At 59.6% G+C, this 9,669-nt stretch overlaps 1 protein-coding gene and 1 long non-coding RNA gene across 2 annotated transcripts; one reads left to right on the plus strand and one right to left on the minus strand.

Annotated features, from left to right (window-relative positions):
* Nucleotides 1–590: 590 nt before the first annotated feature.
* On the minus strand, nucleotides 591–5,371 carry SIX2 (SIX homeobox 2). Its single transcript, XM_054197195.1, has 2 exons — nucleotides 4,427–5,371; nucleotides 591–1,799 (listed from the first exon to the last, which is right to left on the minus strand). The coding sequence occupies exons 1-2, from the start codon at nucleotides 4,984–4,986 to the stop codon at nucleotides 1,496–1,498; spliced, it is 864 nt and encodes a 287-aa protein (XP_054053170.1). The 5' UTR covers nucleotides 4,987–5,371; the 3' UTR covers nucleotides 591–1,495.
* On the plus strand, nucleotides 4,764–8,814 carry LOC128907852 (uncharacterized). Its single transcript, XR_008465765.1, has 3 exons — nucleotides 4,764–4,987; nucleotides 7,992–8,098; nucleotides 8,547–8,814. It is a non-coding gene; the product is annotated as an uncharacterized LOC128907852 (long non-coding RNA).
* Nucleotides 8,815–9,669: the final 855 nt, after the last annotated feature.

Below are 9,669 nucleotides of genomic sequence, written 5' to 3' on the forward strand. Positions count from 1 at the left end.
TTCCCGGCATCGCTCCCACGGGCGCTGGCAAGGCGTTTGCAGCCCAGCCGTGCCGGAGTCCGGAGCAGGGTCTGGCCACGCTCGGTTTGCGTGGGGCGAGGGGGGACGGCGGGGGGCGACTTTCCACTGGGGCCAGTAGACACGGGGGCGGAAAAGCCCGCCGCCTGCCCGGCCGTGCCCTCGGAGGAGCAGGTGGGCGACCTCCCCGCTGCCCTTAGAGCCCGCACCGCCTATCCTTCTCCGTCCCCTTGCCTCCCCGCTCCTCCCCGGCGCACGCCACTTCCCCGGGCCGGGCCGGAGCGGCCCCCGCCGTGCCCAGCCGTTGCTCTGCGGGGCACCCCAAAACGGAGCACGGGTGCGGAGATGCCGTTTGACCGCCCGGGGGGCGCTGAGGGAAGAGGCCCGCTCGCCCCTGGGGCGGCAGGGGGGGAACCCCGGGAAAGGGAGGAGTCCGGGGACCCCGACACCGTCCGGGTGTCCGCCGCCTCCCCCGGCCGAGCGCGATCAGCCCCGGCCACCGGCCGGCTCTGCTCTGCTCAGGGCTGAGACTGAAAACACCCCGCGGGCGAGTGAAGCAGCCGCACGCCGAGTTAGATTTCTAAATTTTATTATAAAATAAAAGCAGAAATATTTTCCAAAGAATGTATTCACATAATATAAACAATAAACAAAACTAAGGTGAGTGACTTGCGGTTGATACTGTCGTTTAGGTCTAAACTTGAGCAGCAATTCCTCTTTTCTTTAAAGCCCGCTCCCGCCCTCGTTGCACACCGAGGGGGAGAATCTGCCCCTGCCTTCCTCGGGGGCTGGGGCCAGAGCCGGGCCATCACTTCCTTTCCCACCCCGCAAATGGCGAAAGCACCACATGGACAAGGCCAAAGAAGCCGTCTCTCTGCATAGCATCAGCTACAAGAAGGTTACAGAGTCTGCCTAGAGCGCGTGTTGCTGCTATAATTTGACTACAACTTTTGTATTCTTAGTTGAAATTGTACATTGTACACCTGCCACGGATACATAACTACAATAGAATAACGGGAGCGATGTGTAACTTCCAAACAGGCATGGAAACAGTGGCCTTATGCTCCCCTTTCCTCCCCACCCCCCGAAAATAAAAGATTACAATGTGCCTCTTCCCACACAGACCGGCCTGATCGGGTGACACCACCGAGACATTCGTAAAGTCAAGGCTGGAAAGAGCTGCTACGCCGAACCGCCTTACAGCCTGCCGTGAAAAATCACAGCTCCTGTCCAACAGTGCTTACACGCCTGAGACCACCTTTAAGCAACCCTTAAGGCTTTTCACAACATTACTGCCCACAGCCGAGTCCGATACCTTCCAAACCTGCAGCCAGCCTGCTGCCAAAGGGCACAACACATCCACTAAGGAGTACGTCATCGTTTTCAAAGTCTCTGGTAAGATTAAGGGAAAAAAAAAAAAAGGAAAAAAATAGAGTAAAGGAGGGCTGATGCGAAGGAGGGAGCGTGTACACGGTTTTTAAGAGCCCAGATCGACCAGGTTGGATGACATGGGGTTGAGGATGGAGTCCTGCAAGTTGTGGTGGTGCATGGGGTCGGCACTGGGCACGGGGATGGCACTGGGGCCCTGGGGGTGGCCCAGGCCGTGCAGGGGCTGCAGCCCGGGGTTGGAGCTGAGCAGCAGCGCGGGGCTGGAGGAGGTGTGATCCGGGGTCCCTGACGGCGTCTTCTCGTCCTCTGAGCTCCCCAAAACTGTCTTATTCCCGTTCATTGACGCCGAGAGCGGGTTGTGGCTGTTGGAGTTGGAATTCTCGTTGTTTTCCCTATAGGAAACACAAAAGAGGGAGGGAAATCACCGTGTGGCCGCCGCTCCGGAGTGCGCTCCGCGGGAGCGGGGGCGGCGGGCGGCGGGGAGCTGGCTCCCGTGGGGCGGCGAGCGGGGAAGGGAGGGGATGCAGAAACAGTAGGTTTACAAACTCTGCAAACCTCCAAGGCCTCTTCATCTGGCACAAAGGTCTAAGGTCCGCCGAGCTTGTAAACAGAGTCTCCCACTAGCCCAGCGGAAAGTGTCACTTTGCCAAAACGTCATTTTCTGCCTCCAAAGCTTTTGCACAGCTTGGGTGGGGGTGGTGGTGGTGGTGGTGGTGGTGGGGTGGGTGGGGGAAGAAGGGAAGGGAGGAAGACATTAGGAAAAAAAAAAAAAAGACTTTTTAACTTTAAAATTGCTCCCGGAGCTGAAGAGAAGTTCGGCCGCAATTTCTCCTGGGAAGGCCAAAGCACGGGGAGTCTCAGGCAGGATTGCTCTGTGCAGCAGCAGAGCCGCCCAGGCTCGCACCAGGCGGGAAAGGCTTTTCCATAAGTAAATGGACTTTTTCACCCCCCCCCGTCCCTGAGCTGAAAACATAGCCCAATATGGAAGATAAGGCAAGCAAAGAGAGTTAACTCGCTTATTTCCCCGGCCCTCTCGGGAAACGCTCCGCACGCCCGCTGCGATCCCTCCGTCCCTCCCCGGGAGACGGAGGGCGCAGCCCGGGTGGCCCCGCAGCCGGCTCCGCGGCGGGGGGAGCCGGCACCGCCGGTGCGCCCCCCGACAGAGGCAACCGGCTGGGAAAGGCAGGACATAATTTCAAACTCCATCACCGGGTAAATACCGAGAAATCGCTGGAGGTTGGCCAAGCCCTTGCATGTAAATTTTTTTATTATTATTATTGCCATTATTTTTTCGAAATGAGAGGGGCGAGATGGGGTGGGGGCGGCCGTCCCGTCAAGGCTAAGGCGGCTTTTAGGCATAGCCCTCGTAGAAATACTTTAGACGCAGCCCTGACTGAAATACTGAAGGCGTTGCGAGTCTATTTAAAAGCTTCTGCGGAAGCTTTGAAGCACACTATCTGGCAGAGGGGCCCTATCCTGCAGGATTTGGTCGAGAGAAGTGAAGCCACCGCGCTGACGGCTTTTCCTCAATAAGGGCTGCAGGATGTGGCTGGAGACACTTTGTGCCAAAAAAATAAAAATAGACAAGAAAGCTCTGTTTGAACAAGTTCGCTTGACTGAATGGCAATCCCATGAACGGTCTGTTTTCCAACGCCTGGAGTGTAATATTAGGTTGAGTGTATTTTTCAATGTCAAAAATCTTATTTGTCTCTGGAGACCTTTAAAAACCGATTCCTCGGGAAAAAAAAAAGAAGGAATAAGTGTAACCTTCATTTCCTTCGGATATTTGAAGGTGAGTCCCCGCTATCAGCAATAAAAAGGATCTCTAACATCTCGTAAAACCAACACTTGCGGGGATTTGAAGGAAAATTAAAGTGCTAGCACCGTTTCGGGAAATGTATGGAGCAAATCCGTGCGGAGCTCGAACCTGCCGGGCTGCACAGCTGCGCGGCCGGGGCTCTTGCCATTTCCAAAACACGTTATAGGCAGAAACGAAAAAAAAAAATAGTAAGTCTCCTCGGAGGGACGGATCTACGGGAGATTTCTAATCCGTTAATTAACCGCGCAGGCCCTACGATCAGATCCATATGGACCGGGCAATTCAGCGAGCTAGCGAGGAGCCACTGTGCAGTTAAAGGACGCTTTTTGCTTCTTCGAACCGTCTTCCTAAGGCACAGGGAATGCTGACGGAAAAGTCATCCCGAATACCCAAGGATGTGGGCATTAACCTCTGCCCGGCAATTAATGATCCCTTCACTCCATTTAACGAGAAAAACACAGTCTCGGAATCACGCTCGGTATCAGAATACACATCTGTGAACACGCATTCACGAGCACCTTGCTGGGTAGTGAATACGAACTGCGATTTAAGGAGCGAGGCAAGCGGTTGCTCCGTTCAGTCCCTGTCTCGGTCTCCCGCCTCACGCCAGGGGCCGACGTTAGAGGCAATATTTTTGCAAACCACCATGTCCAGCGTTCAGACCCACTCGTTCCCGGTTGCCTCACGGCTTCCCCTCTCCGCACCGGGGTAACTAACCCTCAGGACCCACTCCGAGCTGTGCGGGGCGCGGAGCGCTCGCCTACAGCCCCGCCGCCCTCGGCCTTTCGCTCCGGGCCGCGGCCCCGCACCGGCACCTCCGGCCTCTTCGCCGGGTTTCGGCGGGGCGGAGGCGGCCGCGCTGCTTGACCGGGAGTCGCCGTCGGCCGTGGGAAGCGCCCCCGGCAGAAGGGGGCTGCCCCGGCGGCCACCGTGCCGGCTGTGCGGGGAGTGGGGGTGTCGGCGGGGATGGGGTCCCGGCCGGTTCTCCCGGGGGCTACTTTTGGCGGACAGAGGCCGTCGCGGAGAGCCCACCTTCGCTCGCCTCTGCTTCTCTGGGCGCCCCCGTCCCGGAGACGGGGATGGGGGCAGAGGGGCAAGCGCGGGGCGAGAGGCGGGGCAGGAGAGCCGGGAGCACCGGGGGGAGCCGAGGGGCGTCGGAGGGAGCCGTGGGGCGCCGGGGGGAGCCACGGGGAGCCGTACCTTTCCTTGGCCTCGGCCGCGCGGTCCCGCTGCCGGCGGTTCTTGAACCAGTTGCTGACCTGGGTGGTGGTGAGGCCGGTGGCCTCGGCCAGCTCCCGCTTCTCGCGTGGGGACGGGTAGGGGTTGTGGGCGTACCACTCGCGGAGGACGCTGCGGCTCTTCTCCTTGAAGCAGTAGCTGGTCTCCTCGCCGTCCCAGATGGAGCGGGGCAGCGGGAACTTGCGGCGCACCCGGTACTTGCCCACCGCCCCTAGGGGTCGCCCCCGCAGCTTCTCCGCCTCGATGTAGTGCGCCTTCAGCCAGAGCTGCTGTAGCTTGGGGTGGTTGTGCGCCGAGAACTGGTGGCTCTCCAGGATCTTGTAGAGCTCGCGGAAGTTGCCCCGGTGGAAGGCCACCACCGCCTTGGCCTTCAGGACGCTCTCGTTCTTGTGGAGGTGCTCGCAGGCAGGGAGGGACCAGAGGAACCGCCCCAGCCGCTCGATGTTGCCGCCTTGCTGGAGCACCTCGCAGACGCAGGCCACTTGCTCTTGGGTGAAGCCAAAAGTCGGGAGCATCGACATGGTGAGCCCTGCCCCGCCGCGCACCCTACGGCCGCATAGAGGGGAGCGGCGCGGGGCGGCGGGCAGCTCCCGGCATGCGGGGCCGGCCCCGGGGCGGCGGCGCCCGGCGGGGCCCGCTCGGGCGTCACGGCCGGGCGCGGGGGGCCGCGGCCATCGGCGGAGCCCGGCCCCGGAGCGGCGGCGGGAGCCGGGTGGGAGGAAAAAAACAAAAAAAAAAAAAAGGAAAAAAAGGGCGAAGAGCGAAGAAAAAAAAGTCTCGGGAGCCCGAGCGGCTTTTTCCCCCCCGGCCGCCTCCTTTTTGTAAGTCCAAGTTGCGAGAGTAACTTTGTGCCTCTTTTGTCTCCTATCTGCAGCGCTCGCAGCGGCCGCGGCTCTCCCACACCCACCCCCCTCGGCCGCCGGTTTGGGATCTCCCTGCTTCCCCCCCACCCCCCGCCGCCGCAAGATCCCACATAATATAGTGGTAAAGCCCTGCTCCCTCGCTCCTCTCCCTCTCGGAGTTTTTCCCCCCTTTCTTTCTCTCTCTCTCCCCTTTTTTTTTTAATAATATTATTCTAAGCTGGCATGAAAAGTGATTATCCGCGCTGTGATTGGTCCGGTTATCTGACCCGGGGACTGCCAGGAGAAGACAATAGTTTTAGTCAAATTATTTGCCATGGTGACGCTGTCAATCAGGGGTAACCCGATCTGTTTTGAGGTGGCTCCCCGGCTGGGTTGACAGATTGCTCAGATCCACTCAGAGGCGGCCCGGCGAGCTGAGATATTAGCTAGCGAGGGAGAAATTTCCGCCGTGATTGACGCTGCAGGCGCCCATCGGGGGAGAGGGGCAGCGCCGGAGCGCCGAGCCCGGGCCCCTGCCTCTCGCCGCAGGGCGCTGCGGGACGGAGCCGCCGCCCCGTCCGGACCCCGCCGCCCCGTCTGGATCCCGCTGCCCCATCCCGGCCCCGCCGCCCCGTCTGGATCCCTCAGCCCTATCCCGGCCCCGCTGCCCCATCCAGATCCCGCTGCCTCACCCCGGCCCCGCTGCCCCATCAGGATCCCGCAGCCCCATCCCGGCCCCACCGCTCAGTCCGGGCCCCGCAGCCCCATCCCGGCCCCGCCACCCCGGACCGCGGGCTCTGCCGTCCCCGGCACCCGCGGCTGCGGTGGGGAGAAAAACCCGGCTCCGGCCCTTGCAGAAAGTTTCTTTCTAAATGCGTTGGCTTAACCCCCCTCCCCAGCGCCCAGTAACAACTGTCGGAGAGTTTTATAGGGAAGGGGCCTCTCATGTACAATAGAGACCCTGTTCGTGACCTGGGATCCCATTACACGCTGATCGTACCTGCCTGGGAGCTAGGAGGAGGCATGATGGTACAGGGCCGGGAAAGGATTGCCTCTCCATTAACCGCCGGCCATGCCCCACCACGCTCCGGTGCTCAGGGCGCTGGCATTTGTGATCACTGAACGTTGGCCGTTTATTTCTACTTGATTTCCAGGAGTGTGTCGGGGTTTTTCATCCAGGAGGGGCACACGTGTAAAAGTCAGAGACACTTGGCGTGATTAAGCGGCCCCTTATCACCCCACGCGTGCCCATTACACACTGCCTTTTTAGTTTACTGACTGTGCGGGGCAAGGACCCGTAGCCTTTTCCGTGCCTTTCGCTCTCCGCAAAGTGAAAGGCGAAGGAGAGAGATTGTGCAAGCTGGAAGGTCGGGGGAGGATAAGTGGATGAGAGGAGCGAGCGGGGGGCGATGCGGTACCTCCGCGGGCGGGCGGGACCGCCGGGGCGGCGGCGGGCGCCGGGGCTCGCCCAGGTGAAGGCTTGCGGGAGGAGCCTCCCTGTCCCAAACTCAGGGCAGTTTCCATGGCTTTTAATGTTCCCCCCCCCCCTTTTTTTTTTTTTCGGAGAAATAATAATTGATCTCACAAGTTCTTTCTACGCCATTTGCAGCCCTGACAGAAGAAGTCTGTGCAGTTGTGGGCTCTTGCCACGGTACCTTTTTAGCCTCCCCGGCGCGTCAGGGATTTAGCGAAGCCACAGGCGACCAGGCTGCGGCTCCGCGCCTCGCAGCCTCACCCTGCGCGGCCGATGGACGGAGCCTCCGTGCCGGCCCGGGCGGGCTCAGAGGCCGTCCCCAGGGGAAGGCGAGGCCGGGGCGGCGGCGCCCAGCCCGGCGGCTCCCGGCGAGGATCCGCGCCAGGGCTGAGGCCAGGCGAAATGCGGCGGGGGAGGGAGGCAGGAGGAGGAAGAGGAGGGTGGGGGCAGCGGGTCAGCGCGCGTCCAGCTCCCAGCCTGTCCGGACGCCTGTGCGTATCCGCCGCGTATGTCTGTATTTTCCCGAGTGCACTCCGCTTTGGAAGCTGCACGTCCTCCTACCTGTCCGGGCTTTTCCCGAGTGCTGCCGTGAAGAAGCAGTGGAGAGCGGGCGGCTCCCGCCCTGGATCCCCCAGGGACGCAAAATAGAGGCTTCCTTTGCAGGGCAAGCGAGAGACAGCTCAAATTCGTTTAAAACAAATTCAGGCATGTTGGTGACGGGTCCGTAGAGCCCCCCTTGCACGATTATCCCTCCCTCCCTTTACAAAAGGAGCCCTCGGCCGCTTAGTGCCTCGGTGCCGGCCGACTTCTGCAGGATTCAAACTGTGCTTGTTTGTAAACGAAAGCATCCCGATCTCAGCTCTTCCTACCCAACCTAAGCGGCGGGATGGTTCGCAGCCGCAGCAGGACGATCACGGGACGGGGGAACCGACCCGCTGCAAACGTTACTCTGAGCAGAAACGGCGAGAGAGTTACAAACCCCCTCTCCCACCCCCGACCTCTGCCGTGTGCCTTTCGCGGGGGAGAATATAGCCCCGTTCCGCTCCCTCCCGCGATGGGGACTGTGGCAATAAAGAAAAGCGCTAGCGAAGTCTGAGCTGCCACCCCCCACCCCTCCCTTCCGCGCCTCCTCGCCACCGCGCTCGGTCGCCCCACGTTTATTAGGGATATACCTGACTTCGCTTCCTCTCCTTCCATCTCACAACCACAGCGGTTGAATCTGAACGGGAGCAGCTGTTCGCCCTAGCCGGAAAGGAGGTGTCAAAACCTGTTGCATGGACTTAGATCTGAGAAAGTCGCTTCTTAGCACCCTAAAATGTGAGTACAGAATCTCCACGCCAACCCCTCCGTAGGCGCTTTCACTTTAGGCTGCCTTAGCCAGGCTGCAGCTCGCATGTAACGCTACTGCACTTCCCAGAGCGCTGGGCAGAGGCAGGGCTGGCCCCTTCCCGAGCACCCTATATCAGCTTGCGTCCCAGAGCAATTGCAAATTAGTGACATCTGGATCCAAATTCTGTGTAACTGCTTTTAACTTTAGGGAAAGAAAAAAAACTTTTTTCCTATACGCGCTAGAAGAGAGAGCAGATACTGGCTGCAAAGCCACGGCACGGGGCGAGTCAAGTTGCAGTGAATTGCGAGGGAATCAGACGATCGGGCGAGGAGCTTTTTTTTTTTTTTTTTTTTCTGGCATTTGCGAAAGAGCTCCTTCATTGCAATTATATTTCAGAGCAGGAGGAACGAATCGCTTGCTAACATTTGTCCCCAGTCCGGCAGGGACATTTTGCCTGTCCGCTGCCGGCTCTTTCCCCTCAGCCGCGGTGAAAGGCTTTATCCGGGATGACCGAAAGTTGTGCCCGGCCCCGCCGCCGCCCCGTGGAGAAGCCCGAGGTTCCATCCCGGTCCCGATCCCGGTCCCGGTCCCGGGTGTGACTTTGCCGAGGGCCCACTCGGGAAGCGCCTCACCCCTCCGCGCAGTCATTGCCGCGCACGAAGCAGCGTGCGAGCCCGTCAGTGTCAACACGATAATTGTGAAATATGAGTGAAATAAAAAGTCGTTTTTATGGCAACGCTCCTTTTATTAACCGGGGCGCAGACAATCTGAGGGAAGGAGGGGAGGGAGGGCATTCGTGTCGCTTCCTAGGAGCCTTCCATTGCACGTAACTGATTCGTGTCCACAAGTGAGTGCCAAGACGGCGCTGCGTTTATCTGCAGATCTCCCTCTCGGCCGTGCCTCGACCGTCTCCTTGCAGACAGCAGCCTGTATGGGAGGCTGCAGGCCCTCACCGGTCCCGTTCAAGACAGGAATCGATTCACCCAAACTCCTGCCCTTCATCTTTCCGCAAGCCCCTACGACCCTCGGCCGCTCCCTTCATCCGTTCTACCGGCTCGACAATGCCGCTCGCTGGGCTGGGGACAACCCCTCCGCCGGAGAGCCGTGAGGCAGCGGGATGGCTACCCACCGCCCTTCACCCACTCGCACAAGGCTGAGGACACCCACGCTTCTGGCGGCCGGCCTCCGGTCCCCGCGTGGGAAGGGCAGGGAGACGGAGGCTCTCCCGGGGGCGCTTTTATCGGCAGGAGTAGCGAACAAATGATAACCCCTGCAATCTTCACACGCCAGAAAGAAACACATCTTCCCCGCAGATGTCCACTACCGTGGCAAGGACTGTAGGGAGAAAAAAACCAAATGACAAACAACTCCAAGTTTTAGTTTCTTTATTTCCTTTTCATTTTTTTCCCCCTTTTCTTTCGACGGGAGAGCAATGTACTTTCTCCTTAAAACCAGTGGGCTTTAAAGTGGGCAAAAGCGTGCCGCAATTAACCTGCTACTCCCGCTAGCTTTTTTAATGAATCATAGAGACCTTTGCCAGGACCCCAGGCTTACCTGC

This window comes from Rissa tridactyla, chromosome 3 (genome assembly GCF_028500815.1).
Source record: "Rissa tridactyla isolate bRisTri1 chromosome 3, bRisTri1.patW.cur.20221130, whole genome shotgun sequence".
Lineage (NCBI taxonomy): Eukaryota > Metazoa > Chordata > Aves > Charadriiformes > Laridae > Rissa > Rissa tridactyla.

Excerpts from the sequence above, each read along its gene's own strand:
- SIX2 (XM_054197195.1), bottom strand. The coding sequence starts at position 4,986 with ATGTCGATGCTCCCGACTTTTGGCTTCACCCAAGAGCAAGTGGCCTGC. Across the intron at positions 1,800-4,426 it reads GCGGCCGAGGCCAAGGAAAG|GGAAAACAACGAGAATTCCA; the intron begins GTACGGCTCCCC and ends TGTTTCCTATAG.